At 50.8% G+C, this 17,724-nt stretch overlaps 2 protein-coding genes across 8 annotated transcripts in view; one reads left to right on the top strand and one right to left on the bottom strand.

The window, feature by feature from the left end:
- Positions 1-49: 49 nt before the first annotated feature.
- Positions 50-9,848, top strand: MMAB (metabolism of cobalamin associated B). Of its 2 annotated transcripts, XM_083471008.1 has the most exons (9): positions 50-174; positions 488-552; positions 1,422-1,515; positions 3,043-3,100; positions 4,366-4,438; positions 5,205-5,302; positions 6,686-6,750; positions 7,223-7,282; positions 8,871-9,848. In XM_083471008.1, the coding sequence occupies exons 1-9, from the start codon at positions 56-58 to the stop codon at positions 8,953-8,955; spliced, it is 717 nt and encodes a 238-aa protein (XP_083327134.1). In that variant the 5' UTR covers positions 50-55; the 3' UTR covers positions 8,956-9,848. The 2 variants fall into 2 exon arrangements, with proteins under 2 accessions (XP_083327134.1, XP_083327133.1); XM_083471007.1 differs by lacking the exon at positions 6,686-6,750.
- Positions 9,849-11,381: 1,533 nt separating this feature from the next.
- Positions 11,382-17,724, bottom strand: part of UBE3B (ubiquitin protein ligase E3B) — a 28,763-nt gene continuing 22,420 nt past the window's right edge. For 5 of the 6 annotated variants that reach the window (XM_083470915.1, XM_083470913.1, XM_083470914.1 and 2 more), the window contains 6 exons: positions 17,579-17,644; positions 16,999-17,057; positions 15,560-15,742; positions 14,815-14,926; positions 13,727-13,819; positions 11,382-12,534 (listed from right to left, as the gene is read on the bottom strand). In XM_083470915.1, coding sequence (XP_083327041.1) covers positions 12,343-12,534; positions 13,727-13,819; positions 14,815-14,926; positions 15,560-15,742; positions 16,999-17,057; positions 17,579-17,644 — 705 coding nt within the window. In that variant the 3' untranslated portion in view covers positions 11,382-12,342. Of the gene's footprint in view, positions 12,535-13,726; positions 13,820-14,814; positions 14,927-15,559; positions 15,743-16,979; positions 17,058-17,578; positions 17,645-17,724 lie in introns of those variants that run through there. The other variant, XM_083470917.1, reaches the window with a different exon arrangement.

A 17,724-nucleotide genomic window follows, 5' to 3' on the forward strand; every position in this document is an offset into this window, starting at 1 on the left:
TCCGGGGGGGCGGGCCGGGTCGGGGGGAGGGAGGCGCGGCGGCGGCGGCGGCGCCATGGCGGCGGGTCTGCTTCTGGGGCGCGCTCTGCGGCGGGCGGCGGGGGCGGCCTGGCCCCTGGGCGGGAGCGCGAGGCGCCTGAGCCGGGAGCCGAGCGGGGCCGGAGAGGCGCCCAGGTTTGCACGGGTTGCGGCGTCACGTGTGAAGCGGCCCGTTTCCTTGCTTGGCCGGGAGGAAGCGCCGTGGAAGGGGGGGGGGCGAGGCACGCGAAGAAAAGCGTGATTCGGGGAGGCGCCTCTGTTACTTCTAAAACCAGAAACGTTAAGGGTTGGCTTTTAAAAGGCGCCCGTGGTGGACGTTGCATTGATCCTCGTTTGAAAGTCGATTGCATCATGTGTTGTGTCTTAATTTTGGTTAACTAAATAGTTCATGGGGATATGCAAAGGGAATGAATGTAAAGGACCGTTTCCCTCTCCTCTTCCTCTGCAGTATGGATGCCAAGCCCAGGAAAACAACCCAGATCCCCAAGTTATACACGAAAACAGGAGACCAAGGTAGCAGCATCCTGCCCGCGGAGGCAGGTCTCCGACCCACCGGCTAATCCTTGGCCCATGAGAGCACCTTGGTGCCACAAGGGGCATTTTTGACAGCCTTAGAATGACTGCTGGAATCGGCTGCTTGTCTCTGCTTCAAATATATATCTACACACAGAAACAAATGGAAAATATTTTATAATGTACCTGTGACATGTTGTTAACAAAAGAAAACACAAGAGATTGTAAAATATGAGATGCTTTGCTCAGATTCTTTTTTAATAATACTAATACATTTGAGTGGGGATACTGTATTAGTAAGGGACGCGGGTGGCGCTGTGGGTTAAACCACAGAGCCTAGGGCTTGCCAATCAGAAGGTCGGCAGTTCGAATCCCCGCGACATTGTGAGCTCCCAACCTAGCAGTTCGAAAGCACATCAAAGTGCAAGTAGATAAATAGGTACTGCTCCGGCGGGAAGGTAAATGGCGTTTCCGTGCACTGCTCTGGTTCGCCAGAAGCGGCTTAGTCATGCTGGCCACATGACCCAGAAGCTGTACGCCGGCTCCCTCGGCCAGTAAAGCGAGATGAGCGCCGCAACCCCAGAGTCGGTCACGACTGGACCTAATGGTCAGGGGTCCCTTTACCTTTACTGTCTTAGTGCAAATACTGTGAAGCCTACTGTCCCAAGTGATTCCTTGCCTGGGCGAATGAGTCACTGCAGAGAAATTCCGTGGTCTTTCATTGGAGTCAGTTGCCACATTCAGCTGCCAGTCATTGGGGCTACAGAAATCAGTTGTTGCACATGCACGTGTGAACAGGGCTTTGGGCACTTGGGTGTGAGCCGCTTCATAGTTTTCTCACTGTTATCATCTTGCATGGTTTTCAAAAGGGTTTTCCAGCACATTCACTGGAGAGAGGAGAGCAAAAGATGACCAGATCTTTGATGCCCTGGGAACACTCGATGAACTGAGTTCAGCCATAGGGTAACCAAAAGACTAAATTATTTCTTCAATTTATAAGAATGTTTCAGAGAATAATAGACGGCCAGTTTGTTTCTGGGTCTGATTCAAAGTAATCACATTTGTGTTCAAAGCCCTAAACAACTCGGGCCCCAGATTCCTGAAAGACCCCCTCCTTTCTGAACCCTTCCGTATATTCAGATCCACAGGCACTTGGGATGTTGGTGGTGGCCCAGGAGGAGAGGGCCTTCTTGGGCAGCCCCTCAGCTGTTGAATTCCCTCCCCACAGGTGCGTCTGGCACCTTCACTTTATGGCTTTGGACCTTTGGCACTTGAGACATGGTTTTTAGGACCCACCCAATTACTGTGACATTAGTAAGCTTTAACCTTTTTAACTCTGAATTTTTAAATTGTTGAATTTCACCCTGGGACTTGCTGGTGAAAGGTGGGTAATAAAAAAATTTAATAGTGGCAATTTGATATGAAAGAAAGCAGTTCTGTCATGGGAAGCAAGGAAAGCCTCTCCTTTTCCCCAGCAGCTGTTCTTGCTGGTTGGCAGCAGGCAGCATATTTCCTTGCACAACCTTATTCCCTGGCATAACCTTATTCTGAGCCCCACCCTGTTACCTGATTAACAAAGAGCAGTTTCAAAACCCTTTATTAAGTGAAATGAAACCTGCCAGGCAGCATGGTCCAGGGTGGAGAGAGGAGTGACAGGAGCCTCTTGGAACTGGAGTAGAGGCCTCGCCCTGTGACAGCTGCCCACAGCCCTGACTGGCCATTTGTGTCCTGCCTTGGTGATGTCAGAGGAGCAGGCTGTGCCTGGCCCTGCTGCCCTGCCCACAGGCTGAAGCGCATGGCTCCAGGGGACATCATCTCGCCCTGCAAGAGTGCTGCAGTCTTTTGCCAGATGTTGGAGGAGGTTATTCCAACCCCCCCCCCCAAAAAAAAACCCCATCTCTGGAATGAGCTTTCCCGGAGGGAATCTGTGGTAGTTTACTAGATGTTGGATTCCAGCTGTGGGGAGTTGCAGTTCAACCACACCTGGAGGGTCAGAGATGTTCCCTCACCCCCACATTGGACAATTTGGGGGGGGCCTTTTTCAGTGGCTGCTAGGCAAGGGTGGCTCTATGGAACCTTCAAGTTGGGAGGCAGTCTACCTCAGTAATTCCACATGCTGGAGAGCAATAATGGGCGTGGCTGTTGCCTTCCTGTTCTGTGCTTCTTGGAAGCATTTGGTTGGCCACTTAAGGGCAAGCAATGCTAGACCAGATGTTCTGGTCTAATCCTGCAGGTCTCATCTCATATGAAGAGCCAGGAACAGATTGTGTCTGCTCTGAACCAATTTCCTGTCTGCCTGAACATGAGAAGGCCATGCACCTCTCATGAAGAAATGTTCTTGCTCTCACATCACAATAGTTCTTTGGGGGAACTTGCCAATTCAACTGGTTTCAGGCTTGTTTGTAGTGCCTCCACAAGAGGTAAATCTCTCATACGAACAGCATCAGTTACCTATATCTCAGGGTAAAAATCTCTCCTATTTTGCTGCAGGCTAAGTGCTGAATTTGGCAGTGAAGGAGGCCACTCGTTTGTGCAGGAACTTCACCAGGTAAGAAATAGCTGTATCCCCGTCACTGACAGCATCCGCATACAAAGACTGCCTTCCTGGATCAGACCAAAGGACCCTCTTGTCCAACTCTTGGGCTAAGAGTAGACAGCAAGAGAAACTTTAAGACTTTTCATTCGTGTTCTTTTTATATACAGTATGGGCGGGGTATAAATAATACAGTGGTACCTCTAGATACAAACGGGATCCATTCCAGAGCCCCGTTCGCATCTAGAGGTAAACGTAACTAGCGACAGCACACCTACGCACGCACGCGTCGCTTTTCGCCGCTTCTGCGCATGCGCGTGACGCCATTTTGAGCATCTGCGCATGCGCAAGCAGTGAAACCCGGAAGTAACGCACTCCGTTACTTCCGGGTTGCTGAGGAGCGCAACTCAAACGCGCTCAACTCGAAGCGTATTTAACCCGAGGTATGACTGTAAGTTGTTGTTGTTGTTGTATTGTTACTGTGTGTTGCTTAATTTATATATTTGCTACTCTGCTAGTAGCTTTTTATTGAAGAAGAGCCCTGCCAATGGCCCATCTCAGCCAGCATTCTGTTCTCACAGTTGCCAACCAGTCGCTTGTAGGAAACTCTCAAGCAGAATCCAAACACAAGTGCTCTCCTCCCCCTCCCTGCCTGAGGCGTCCCACAGCCGGTATTTGGAAGGCTCACTGAATGAAGAGGCAGAGCACAGATAGCCTCTCCTCCCTCAATTTGTCCTATCCTCTCTTAAAGCCCTCCAAGTTGGGGGCCATCAATGCTTCCTATGGGAGCGATAAATTCAGTAAATTGAGATGGCTGGCAACAGTTGCTAGCATTCGGTCATTGGGGATATCCTATCACTGAGCATCTTGTGCGGAGGTGTTCTGCCTAAGAGCTGTTGGCCTAACTCTTGTCCATCTGCTTGTGTAAGTTAAGGCAAGGGCAGGGAGCCAGCAGTTGTCGTCCTCTTGCATATGTGGCTGGATCCCACCTCCCACCATCCCTGCCCATTGGCCATGCTGGTCGGGCTGATAGGAGCTGGAGTGCAGCTTCATCTGCCAGAGGAGGACCACCACAGTTTCCCACCCCCCGATGGAGCCAGTGGTGGTGGGCGTTCCAAAGCCTCTTCCGATTTAGGTCAGAGAACTCTGCCCATTCTTTGGCACCTTCAGAGACATGAAGGCGGGCCAGACCGAGAATTAAAACTGCTTTCTGAATGTCTCGCCATCTGTGCAAAAATAGTGCTCATCCCAAACACCTTTGCTCTGTTTTGTTTCCGCAGGTCCAGTGTGTGCTGCAGGATGCCGGCTCCAACGTGGCAACTCCCATATCCTCAGCCAGGGAGTCACATTTAAGTAATTGGAACCTAGTATAGATCTTCATTTTTAAAAATAAGCTAACTGCTGACCTTTTTGAAATGGTTTTGCTGCCATTGCTTTTGGGGATCAGTTTTGCTGGACAACTGAAGGAAGTACTCTGACCATGAAACCTTTGTTTATGTGGCTTATTTAAATTGGGTTTTTTATTGCATTTACACCCCATTCCATTCTTTCTTCCTGGCAGGGCCCTAGGCAAGGGTCTGACTGGACCCAGACCTGCCAAGCTTCAGCCATGTCAAGCTCCCTCAGACCATGCCCTGGAACAGAAACACACAAGCCTCCATTGTGGTTTCTTAGTGGGGGGGGGAATGCTTTTTCCGCAAAGATTTTGATGCATGCCTTAAAAGCATTGCATATGAATATATCCCAAGTATAAATGTCTCTAATAAACGTTGACTTGCTAGGTTGCCAAATGCACAAGTTGGCCATAGTGCTTCTGCTTGTTAGGGCTGCCCACTTACTTAAACCCTGTTTTAAAATGCAAGATGGCATTTTAACCATTTTGGGGGGAAATGCTCTGTGCATGCTCAGAGGTGCTTGAGGTATTCCAGGACTCAGCACTGGAACCCACACAGGCCCCAAGACCCAGGCTCAAGCCTCCTTCATTTTAGCAAGGTTGATGTGTCATGTGCTGGCAGCCCCTATCCTGCGACTTAAGCAGGGGAATGAAGAAGCCAGGGCTTCGCTTTGTGGGCGACTCCTTGGTTGGCTGGTCCACTCAGCCGTGTCTCTTCTTCTGCAGAGCGAACGTCGTTCAGTGAAAAGCCCATTCTGGAGCTGGAGGCCTGGATCGATCACTACTCTGAGCAGCTTCCACCACTCACAGCTTTCATTTTACCCGTAGGTATTTTGCGTGTTCCGTTGTGCTCCGTCTGTGAGGAGGTCACAAAGCAGAGGCCTTGCAGCACAGAAGGTGGGGGGCAGACAACTCTTGGTTTCCACTGGCCAGATTCCCATCAGGAACAGTGTCACAGGGCTGTGAGTGACAGGTGGCTCAGCCACCCAGATTCTTGTGCAGAGTTCCTGCTTGGCAAGCATACTGCTGGGGCCTTTGGGAAGCTCTGAGCCATTGATCAGGCTGCTTAGTTCTGGGTTCGGGTGCATGGATCCTGCCCCCCAATACACACACCAGCTGATGCAAAGGGAGAATGATCCTGCTCGCCCCTGGGTGTGCCAGGGAACACTTGATGCAGCCGGACCAAGCAAGATTCCTCCCCTTTTGCACCAGAGAAAAGTATTCCTCCCTCTCTCATGATGCTAGAACTTGTGGACACCCGTGAGTTTCTGTAGTTCTTTTTTACAGCAATCTAAGTTGGGAGCCATCACAAACCACTTTGATTTAACTGCTACCTAAATCCCAAGCTTGATGTAAGGCCCTGGGCTAATCGCTCCCCTCAGGCTCACACAGAATTATAGAATTGTGGAGCTGGCGGGGACCCCAAAGATAATCTAATCCAAACCCCTGCTGGGCAGGAATCACAGATAACAGCTAGTTCACAGCACTTTCCTTAGGGCATGTTCACAGACACTCCTCCTGACTTCTGTGGGAAGGTAGCCAAAATGGTTGCATTGGCTGCAAACGCTCCTGTTCCTGCTTCAGGCGAGGGCTTGCAGCTCCACAGGTCTCAGGTTCAGTCCCCAGCCTGCCCTGTCTCAAAAGTATCAGGGAAAGACTGCTCTCTGCTGAGGACCCCGGGGCGCTCTCATCAGTCAGAGCAGATGGACGGTTACGATATGAGAGCAACGCAGCTGCAAACTGGTAGCTTGTTTACATCACATGATGTGACTAGCTGTGGGAAAGAATTTTCCCGGAAGTTCACAGGCTTGAAAAGTCTTTGTGTAGTGTGTAATATGAGACCTTCCTCTTGCGTATGTACAGGAAGTCTTAGCCACTTGCTAGATGAAGTCTGAACTGATCAGACATGTTTTCTGTAGTGCTGTAAAGTCAGAAATAAAAGGATGTAAATAGATTTCTGACTATCTCCTTTCTCTTGCTGATATGCAAGGAGGGAGGGGGTGTGCATTTTCCACGCTGGGAAATGTCACATATCAAAATCTGCCTGGTCTGTCCGGGATGTCAGCCAGAGGAAGATTACCGGTAAACAAGCTCCGAGAGCAGAGAAGGGGGGCCAGCCTCTCCCAAGGGGGCTTGTTTTCCAACTGTTGGATGGGCCTGACCCTGGCATAAGGCAGATCTGGATGTTTTGTTTAATGTCATTTCAGTCTGGCGGCAAAAGCAGCACTGCTCTCCATCTCTCCAGAGCCATCTGCCGCCGAGCCGAGAGGTGGTAAGTGAGCAACTGCCCTGACAAAGCCATGAGAACCCCCTGCTGCCCTGAGTGAGCTGTCTGGGCTGCCAACCTCTCTTGTTCAGTCTTCGCTGGCATGTCAACCTTGTAAGGCTTGCATGAAAATTGTTTGGAAATGACCACAGGTGCTCCCCAGCAATGCTGGGGGAGGGCACGGATCAGAGTTTGTACTGTGCAGCAAGACAAGGAAGTGTTTGCCGAAAGAGATCCTGAGTTCTGCAGGAGCCGTTAATGGCCAGTGCAAACTAATTGTGGGTACTCCCCCCCCCCTTTAAATGCACAGTTGGTTTGGAGCAGAGAATTTGGTGCATTTAGCAAATAATGTTTTTGACACCTTAGGATCTGGCAGAACAAGGCAAAATTTACTCATGCCGATGGGGGGCATGAAAGGTGGTTTTGGATCCAATTATATCAGCTGTAGTGATGACGGTCTTCCTTTTCTCTTCTGCAGTGTGATTCCTTTGGTGAAAATGGGAGAAGCAGATGCAGACGTGGCCAAGTTTTTGAACAGGTAACTTGGAACTGTTCCTTCTGACAAAGCTGGGATTGGGGGGGGGGGGCAGGGGGAATGCGTCTAGACTCTAGTGGGTCACCCAGTCAAGGCACCAGATAAGGGCTTCTCTGCACCTCCTTTCCTGGCCACTGGCCCTGCTGGTTTCTGGGGCTGATCTAGTGGAGAGCAGGATGGGGAAGGCTGCTCTTCCCTGGGTACTTCTTGCTGGATATCTCCTACTGAGACAGGGGGATGGGATGAGAGTCCTTTTTGCATCTATTTTGGGAGCCCTGCCCCTTTGGTTCCACAGTGCCCCTTGGTTCCTAGTGCCCCCCAACCCTATAGAAAGCACTATTCAAAATAGCAGTTTGCATAACCCACTAAAGAAGATAACACTGAAGATTCAAAACAGTAACAACTAATTGCCCCTTTATTCAAAATCCAGTTGAAACTATTTAGTTTAATTAATTCAACACAACTGATGAATTTGATCCAGTGGTACCAGCTTTTCAGAGTCTGATAGTCATTTTATGCCAGTTTGGGAACTACTGGTCTACCTTGGGGCACTCACATGGACCTTGCTGACTGTCCTGCGGAGACCAAACAGTCTTGTCTTTTCTCTTCCAACAACTTGGAGGAAAGGGAGTGGGAGATTAGTGCAGGGGTAGCCAAAATGATGCCCTGTCCATGTTGTTGAACTCCAGGTCCCAGCATTCTCAGCCAGCATGGCCACTGATGGGGGGGTGATGGGAATCGTAGTCAAATGACGTCTGGAAGGCTCCACCTGGATCACTTTGTGCTTAAGCTGGGAAGCGTGGAAGCTGAGATTTGGGGCAGTGGAAGGAGACATCTGGAGTCTGCTGGTCTTTGAGAGAGGATGGTGGGGAAGAGATGTCCTTTCTCTAGGTGCACACCCTGTAAGCATACCCAAATTGCTAGCGCTTCCCTGCTGCACATGCGGAAGGTGTTTTGGGAAGGGCTGTATGTAGTTCCATGCAGGCTTGACATGCAGAAGGTCCAAAGTTTCGCCCCTGGCATCTTCAGGTAAAAGGGGCTGTTGGCAGGTGATGGGGAAGGGACCCTTCTCTGACAGAGAGCTGCTGCAACCGGTTGGAAAGGACAAATACTCTGCCCCGTTTTAAGGCAGGTAGTGTCATCATGGAGCATGCACAGGTAACTTCTCACAGCCTGTCTGACTCCTGTTCTCCCTGTTTTGGGGAGGGGGTCGTGCAGCAGCCAGATTATCGTGGCTAAACGTGGCCTTCTGCCATATCCCATTGCTATAGATGCTGGTTCTCGTTCAGTGCCTGCCTCCTCCACTGAAATTGCAGGCCTCACGGGGGCTGGATTTTACTTTGGTACCTGGCAACTGCCTGTCAGCCTTCCCCAACTGGCTACCTTAGATTTTAGTCTGAAGCACCTGGGGGACATCCAGTTGGGGGAGGGGGAGCACATCCATTCCTCTACCTTTTTGATTGGCTACATGCGCAGGGATATCTTCCTCCTTCCAGCCCTAGATGCTGCCGCACCCTTAGGGTAGACATGCCCATTACAAGCTCTTATCCTGTACAGAGATGGACAACAGCTTTTTTCTCCCGTTCCTTAGACTGAGCGACTACTTATTTGTTCTTGCCCGCTATGCTGCAGTGAAGGAAGGGAAGCAGGAGAAGATCTACACCAGAACGGAGTAGGGAGCAGAGGCCCTCTGATGCAAGAGGTGGACTGCCAGGCTTTCAGACAGAGGACTGGACAAGATGGAAGATTGCTTGCAGTTTCAAACTGAGCTCTTGAAATCTACTCCTGAAAGCTTATTTAAAGCTTGCGGCTCCAGTCTTGCTCCATTTTGAGACCAGCTTCTAAGAGAACCTGGAGCATTCACTTTGAATAGACTTCAGCTGCATTTATTGACATGTGCTGATAAAAGGAGAGGGGAGAAGCACATGCCACGCCTGATGTGTTGCAGAGCCCTTCTCCGCAAGAGGTGTTCTGTTGCCAGAGGCACTTGGCGCTTTGTCTCAGATTGACTTGCAGACCACAGCCTCTGTTACACTTCCTTGTCCTCTTTTTCTTTTTGCGGTCATCGTTGAATCCATCAACACTTTGGCAGGAGACGCAGCATCTCAAGCACAGCAAAGTTCTGCCATTGTAACCTTTGTGCAGAGAGGTCCTGGAAACGGCTGTTGAGAGGTGGGAGGCAGCAGTGGGCATCACCAGATTGGAGCTTTGGGGTGCAGCTCAACTGCCAGAGGGCTTCTGCATTTTTCCTTTTGTCAGCAGGACTCCCAATTTTTCATTTGCCTCTCAGTGGCTGCCATTTAACATACCCGACCCTTCCTCTTCAGGGTCTGTTGAACTGTTCAGAGACATACCTCCGCTTCAGTCATGGGAGTCTCTGTTGTACGTTTCCTCACACTGCTGTAGGTTTCTTTGAAACAGAAGCCAATTTTTACGAAGTGGGGAGGGAGAAACCCACCTCCCTATGACTATATTGAACCACTCTGTCAAGTTTATTTCCAACATGGAGAATATGCTGTAAAATGCTAGGATACAAGGAGGGCCAAGATAAAATATTTTATTACTCTCCTATGGCAAACTTTCCTCTCCCCACCTCATGACACAGACATGCAAGGCATTGTTTTGGGGTGGGGGTGATGTTAGACCCCTGACAGCTTGCATAGCCTTCCTTGTTTGGGAAAGCCACACCATGCCCAACTGTTGTGGGCTAGAACAGCCAAACTCTTTCAACATATTTAGTACACAATCACAATTTGCACATCCGTTCTGAAAATGTATACAGTGGTGCCCCGCAAGACGAATGCCTCGCGAGACGGAAAACTCGCTAGACGAAAGAGTTTTCCGTTTTGGAGGTGCTTCGCAAAACGAATTTCCTATGGGCTTGCTTCGCAAAACGACAATGTCTTGCGAGTTCCTGCTGGTTTCCCCCCCCCCCTTTTTCTAAGCCGCTAAGCCGCTTATCAGCTGATCCGATCAACAGATAAGCCACTAAAAGCCGCTAATAGCGCTAATCCTTCAATGGGCTTGCTTCGCAAGACGAAGAAACCGCTAGACGAAGAGAATCACAGAACAGATTCTTTTCGTCTTGCGAGGCACCACTGTACATGGAGGAAGCAGTTCATCAGAGGGTCAAGGAGACCACTGGGAGGGGGTGCTGTATAGTGTCACCCCCCATTCCTACTCTACTGGAGAGCTTGCCCCATGCCACCCCAACATTCCTTCACCAACTGGCATCCTCTAGATGTTTTGCACTATAGCTCCCATGCGCCCTAACCAGCAGAGATCTGGGCTGTTGGGAACTGTCGTCCAAAACATCCAAAAGGTTGCCATAGAGTATCCTGCAACTTCTGTAGTGCAATACTGCCAAATCCATTAAGAGAATGCTTAATGTCTAGCATTTAAAACATGAGACACACATTCTTCTGCAACATTCAAAGTAAAATCAAGAAAAGGTGGGGATTTGGGTTTTCAGTTAACAGGTTCATGCTTGAGAGTGTTCTCTGGGCCCAGCCCTTCACTAGAATTATTTTAAAAAACAAGCAACTATTTTACACCTCAAGGCTAAAGATTCGCAATGGTGGAATAATCAAGGTTAGAAAGCATTAAACGGGGCTTCTGCAAAAAGAAAAACAATAAAACCAGTAAAACCCAACGTTCTTAAAATATTTTGCATTTGATTACAGTTCAATCCCTTCCTTCCCACTCGTATTCAGATCCCCAGGATTCCTTGGGTGGGAGACTGAGCTGATCACAAATCTACTTGGAGAGAAGGAAGACCCTGCACAAGGTGACCTTTCTCCCTTGCTTCCTGGCGTTTATTCATTCCAAAGACATCCACCCATTTGTGGCAAAGCAGAGACCAGGACCAGGACAAGTCCAGTCCCTGAAAGATGCCCTATGCTTTGCACATGGTCCAATCAGATTCAGCAAAAGGTGGATCCCTGGGGAGAAATATCACCTTGTGGGGACATTTTTTCTCTTCCCTTTGGGCACATCGGGGATTGTGGGAGATGTCCAAGAAGGGGAGCTTGGGAAGCACAAGTGCACAAATGAATGTGAATACAGAGCAAGCAATGAATAACGAGCAACCTAAGCATAAACTCCTTTGCAATTACAGAGTTTAATGGAGTTCCTGAACGGAAATTGAGAAGCTATTCAGCATAGCAAAGTCCCTGAGAGGTTAGAGCAGGGAACTGCTCTCAGCTGCACAGGAGCCTCTGCAGATTAGCTCAGCCACTAAATGTTTCAGCGGGCTCTGCCAACTGAGGCCCTAAGAGGAGTTCCCAGCCAATGGGCCCTTGGCCCATCCTCCCAGTTCCACCATCCCCAGCCGATGGTCAGAAAGGAGGGCACCAGGTTGGTGAAGGCTGCTCTCTGACATCTGACAAGCTGCAGGCCCACAACTAGCAAAAATCTGCCACGGGGGAGGAATTCCACATCACAAACCTGTGCTCCCCACATAGCGGGAAGCTCATTTGGGGGCCTGCAGGCAAACGTGTATTCAGACCGAGAGTCAATGCAAAGCAGTTTGGCAAGCTGTGGGAAAGTCGCAGGCGACAAAACCTGGGCACAGAGAGAGGAACACAAAAAACATGAAGAGAAAGCTCCTGCAATCTCATGGCGCTCCTGAGTTGAGCAGCCTCAAGCCTGTTTTTCAGAAGCCAAAGTGGGAGGGAAAAGCCAGCTCCCGACCTTCGTTCCACAGCGTTTTGCCAGAGTCTGACCTGGCCTGGCCCACAGCAAGGTCCAACTATTTGCCCAAGACCAAGATAAAAATTATCCACAGGGCACACACCCCTGGGCCCATGAGTAGTTTGTGTGAGTAGGGCTGGCCTGCCCTGTGTGCATTAGGCATGGCTCCCCTCCAAGGACAATGCACAGGCTTGGCTCTTGATGCTACATTTAATGGCAGGCCAGCTGCGTTTCCAAGGAGGTCCTCCTTGCAGAGTTGCGTCCAGCGGCATCAGAGCGATGCTGGACCCCAGGCCAGAGCTGCAGCCTGCTCAGGTGGCCATTTACCAAGGTATAACCCTGAGAGCCCATCCAGCTCTTGAGAGCGTGGGCTAGGAGAGCTCAAAGCCTGTGTTCATGCTGATGGCATAGCGCAGCTTCTCCCGCAGAACGCTCTTCTTGCTGTAGTTGGGCAACTTGAGGAGGTTGAAGCAGGTCGAGGAGGTGGGCAGTCGCCCACCCGGCTCTTTCTTCCGGATGGTGAAGAAGCCCCGCAGGACGCTGCCCAGGGTGTCCCCCGTGTCCTGGGGAGAGAAACAGAGGGCTTGGGGTGCCACAAAGACACGCGCCTGGCGAGCGCTGCAGGCTGAACAAAGCATCTTGCATGAGATCTGGGTCTCTCTGCCCAGAAGGCCCTTGGGACCCCAACAGAGCAGCCTGTTCCAGGCAGGGTCCTCACTATTTCCACATCAGAGAATAACTGCTCTCTCTAGAGCAGAGCGAGGGGACCAACCCCAAAGGACAGGCCTGCCTTATGGTACGTGATTCAGCTGGGAGCTGCTTTGCACCACCTTTGGTGTTTGGTGGTTACAGAGCATCATGGCTGAGACAGGCCTGCTGGTGGCCTAAGTCACATTCACACCACTTTGCAGTCATGGCTCTCCACCCCCAGGAATTTTGGGAGCCGTAGTTTGTGATGGGTGCTGAGGAGCTGTGAGGAGGCCCCTATTGCCCACAAAGAGCTACAGTTCTTAGAGCAGTCTATAGATCAATCCATCCCTCTTCACAGAGAACTCGGAAACTCCGTGAGGGGAATAGGGAGTCTCCTATCAATTCCTGGCACCCTGAACAAATTGTAACCCCCATAATTATTTTGGGGAAGCCATGACTGTTTAAAGTGTTACCCTAGTAACACCTAAACTGGCCTTAAACTCCCCAGTTGCTGCCTGGCCCTTGGCTGTTCCTCCACTTCTGCCATTAGCCTCACTGTTGAGACCCTGGATTCCTCCCACACAGCTGATTTCTCCGCAAAACACATGATCCGGTTAAGTAAATCTAAAAGGGCTTACAACCTGAACCGGGGTGAGGGGTGGGGAGCTGAATTGGGAGAAAGATCTCCCTCCATCCTCCTCCTCAAGGTTCCAGGGCTGTCCTCTCAAGACAAGCCTGGGGTCCTCCGTGGGGGTGGCTGGGTTCCTTTCAGCTGAACCAGGCCAGTGGCTCCTGCAGTGGCCAACCCGATGTCGCCATGTGAAACCCTCAAGCAGGACCTGAGCACAAGAGCACTTCCCTCCACCACCTCATGGCGCTCGGAAGTATCTGGTGTGCCTAGTAGGCCCTGACAGCTCTCTTCTCCAAGCATTTCTCTAATTCCGTGAACTGTGACTCCTTTAAGGGAGGGTGGAGCCAGCAGACACTTCCCTGCCAGGAAGGAGACCATGGCACCTGCAGGGAAGACAGGAGGTCAAGGCTCGCCAGCTTGGCTCATGCACACACCTGGTCATCGGAGACTTCCACGCAGCGGATGGAGAAGGGGGGCTTGAGGTAGGCAAAGCCCAGCAGTGGCGGCCGAGAACAGCTGGTAACAAACTGGCACAGGAGAGGAAAAAGAGCAAGGGGAAGGGGGAGACATGTACTGGATCAGGCTGGCTCTTCAACTGGGGTGCAGCACCATTCTCATGGGTGGCGTTGAGGGGCTGCCCCACATTTATTATTATTACTTTATTGTATTTAAATCCAACCTCCCCCCCCCAGGAGCTCAAGACAGCATGTCCATGGTTCTCCCTCTCGTCATTGGAGCCCCACAACACCCCTGCGAGGTAGGTATGGCTGAGAGTGAGAGTGGGCCAAGGTCACCTAGTGAGCTTCATGTCCAAGTGGGGAATGGATTCCTGGTCTAGATTGATCAAAGTCCTTTCTTTGTCCGAAGCAGCCTTTATGTGCCTGCATTTAAACAAGCTGGGACCCCAGTTTGTACCAGAGCAAGGCCTTTGGGTGCCTACGTTCCTGGGTTCAATCCTCAGCATTCCCAGATGGGGGTAGGAAAGAGTCTACTTTGAAACCTGGCGAGCCACTGCCAGTCAGTGCAGGCAACACAGAGCTAGGTAAGAAGAGCAGACCTCAGTATAAGGCAGCTCCAATGTTACAGCAGCCCTTTATGGTGGATCATGAAGACCAAAATCTTGCTTTCTCTTTAGGGGAAAGACCACAGTGCATGTCAGAAGCACTCAGAAGACCAGCAAGAAACTACACTTGCGGGAATCAGAGTTGGAAGGGACCACAAGGATCATCTAGTCCAACCCCCTGCAAGGCAGGAATATTTCATCCAAGATGGGGCTCAAACCCACAACCCTGAGATTAAGAGTCTCCTGCTCTACTGACTGAGCTGTCCACATGTACACAAGTGACTAAGGTCCATGAATGACCAACCTGGTGGACTCCCAACTCCCATTATCCATGACTATTGGTCATGCTGGCTGAGGCCAGTGGGAGCTAGAAGCCCAACATCTGGAGGGCCCCAGGCCTGGTTGGTCACTCTTGTTTTACACGCATGTGCGCACGCGCGCACACACACACACACTTACCTTAAGAAACATGGCTCTTTCATCAGGGTTAAAATCATTGGCTAGGATATCCCAAAGCCAAATGATGACTCGGTGACTGCCATGGAAGCCCCCGTAGTACACAGTGTGCTTCCTAAGGAAGAAGAGACAAAAAATCAAGTGGAGTTCATAGGTCACTGAAGTCACTAGATCAAAGGAAGGACTATAGCTCTGCCCCAACTTCCTGTTGCCACATGAAAGCTGCTGATGGGACCATTATGCAAATAAGGAAGGTGAATTGCAGAGGGGGTCCCCCCCCTCGCTCACTTCCCATGGGACACCCACCCACCAATGACTACTTTCAACTGGAAACACTGAAACTTCACTGTATGGTGACTCAAGCCAGAAGAGAAGGAGGTCAGCGTTAACCTTCAGCACCCTAATGAGCTTTGATATTCCCATGATTACCTCTTCCAAATGTGCCCCACACCCATGGCCAAAACCGGACACTCTGCCGCAGATAAACCTGAAAGGACTTGCCCTTTGTTGCCCCTGATGTGTGGGGCTCCCCCACCCTGCATGGATGGGTGGATGGAGACACACACACTCCCTCTCCTCTCCAGCCTTTTCAAATCCCTCCTCAAAGTTTTTGGGCTTTATGAACTCACACATGGCATGGACAGAGGGGAGAGAGAGAAGTCTGCCTCCCTCTTTCTTAATAATAGAACTTGTGGACATCCAATGAAGCAGAATGTGGAAAGAGACACCCCCCCTCCTCCTCCCTTACTTCAAGTCTTCGAGGTCTATCTCAGCGTTGTCACCCGATATCAGCCTTTGCAACTCAGGGGCAGAGAAGACACGGATCCACTCGGGCTTGATGATTGAGCGGAAGCCGCTGATGAAGGCGGCCGCCTGGCTTTTGATCTGCGTGTGCATCCGGAAGTGGGCCATAAGGTGGATGTAGCTGATCCTGGCGTGGGGGACAGAAAGGCACCCATATCTATCTAGCCATCCATCCTTCCATCCCTATATACATAAAATGTAAGGCTGTCATCACGCAGCCCCCATAAGAGGACCTGCAGTGCCTCATCCCAATCCTGTATTGGCATGAAGTCAGGGCACAGGAAGGTAGCAGTAGAGAAAGCAGGTTTCAGAATGGCAGGTTTAGGTTTAAATAACGCAGGGACAAAGGGACACAGAGAAGCTGCAAGACGGGGTTTGGATGAGGTGAAAAGGAATGGGGTGGGGGACTGGTAAATGGAGTGGAGGTTTGGGGGGGTGTTGGTGAGCAATGTGGTCAGGGTGGCAGTCCCTGGTGTGCATTTCAGAGAGAGGGTGGACATGGCTAGCACACCATTCCCATCCTAGGGGTGGGGGAGGAATGGCCCCCTCATCGCAGGGCAGAGCGGTTAGGATTAGTTCAGAAAGGCTCAAGAGGATTCCCCATCCTGTTCTCATTCCACAGAGCAGCCCATGTGGCAAGACAGACCATGGGGAGCTCCCAGTGAGCAACTTTCCCCAACAAGGACTGGAAGTCAAACTTCTGCCTCCAAGTTCTCCTTCTTCTCCGAGTATGCCACTTTTGAAACAGTTTCCAAAGGAGTTTGAGATCAGCTGAGCCACAAGGTCAAAAGGAAGATCCCACGGGCCACACAGAAGCACTTGGGGCAAAGCAAATGCAGCGCTCTGGATGCTGCCGCAGCTTATGCTTCCCAAGGACGGCTTCCTGTGAAAAATGGCAGCAGTCCAACTGCAGCACAAGGAGCGCAGGATCCTTCCAGTCACATACAACAGGGCCATTAGGTGCAAACACAAGGCAGCTGCTGCAGGAAACCCCACCCGCCAGGGCTGATTCAAGCGTGTGATGGGGCAATGGAACTCCCACAACCTGATATTGAAAAAGAAAGGTTGGAACACTGCTTTGAATTTTTTATATCTAACAAAAAGTCAAGGTTTCCACCTCCTGAGTTACAAATGTTAGTAGGTCAAAGTGCTAGCAGGTAAAACTCCCACCACATCCTGGAAATATTCCATTTCCAAAAGTTCTTCTGGCATTCTAGATACCTAGGGTGACACAAGCACCTCGTTCCAACGTCTTGCCTGGTGTGGGAGTCACTTGGGCACTGGGGGTACCCTTTCCGCCTCAACATGTTGAAGTCAGCCACCCTTTGGGAAGGGGACAGAATGCAGCCCCCGGGGGATCAGGGCTGATAAGTGCTCACTTACTTGTTTTCGTTGGTTACAGGGATGGTTTTCCCTCCTGGAATAAGTTCGTGGCAAACAAGCTAGAAAAATGGTGGGGTTGGGAGGGAGAGAGAGACATTACTTATTGCTTGTAATATACCATGGGAAGTTCAGGCCAGGAGGGGTGGGGCGGCTGGGGGTGTCACACCTTCTAGAGAGAATGGCCCTATGACACAGAGGTCCAGCCCCCCCCCAATCACAGGTGGGTGGCTGAGTTGTTCTTTTGGGGGAGGGCGGAGGTGGGCCAGCTCCTGTGGGAAGGTTTGTACATGTTCATGTTGAGTGTATACTTTATGTGTGTGGCAGAACTGTGGGTGCTGAGGGGGATGGGGGAAGGATTCAAATCAATAAAGAATGAAGAGCTAAGCTTTTTAGGAGACAGCGAGCAAAAAAGTCTGAGTGGAAAAATGGGAAGTGTCAGCCCTGCCTGGCACAGGGCAATTCATGGAGCATTTGGCCAAGAGAGCTGGACTCAGAGTCCCAAGGGGGTGTCACTCCCTACAGGACCCGGAAAAGCAGAAAATGTGACAAAAAAGATGGGGAGACTGGGAGGGAGCCCCACCTGGCCCATCACGTCTTCGTCATAGGAAAGCGTCAGGCCCAAGTCACTGATATCTCCATCGTAACGCTGAGAAGGGGGAGAAAGAAAGAAGGGGAGAGTTTAAGTGCTGAGGCTGCTCAGTTTCCACCCTAACTGGCTGGGCTTCA

The sequence above is a fragment of the Podarcis liolepis genome (genome assembly GCF_965112155.1).
Source record: "Podarcis liolepis genome assembly, chromosome: 13".
NCBI classification, from domain to species: Eukaryota; Metazoa; Chordata; class Lepidosauria; order Squamata; family Lacertidae; genus Podarcis; species Podarcis liolepis.

What these genes read in the sequence shown, in the direction of transcription:
- MMAB (XM_083471007.1), top strand. Translation starts at nt 56, where the DNA reads ATGGCGGCGGGTCTGCTTCTGGGGCGCGCTCTGCGGCGGGCGGCGGGG. An exon ending in CACGAAAACAGGAGACCAAG is followed by an intron (nt 553 to 1,421) that starts GTAGCAGCATCC and finishes GGTTTTCAAAAG; the next exon opens with GGTTTTCCAGCACATTCACT. An exon ending in GAACTGAGTTCAGCCATAGG is followed by an intron (nt 1,516 to 3,042) that starts GTAACCAAAAGA and finishes ATTTTGCTGCAG; the next exon opens with GCTAAGTGCTGAATTTGGCA.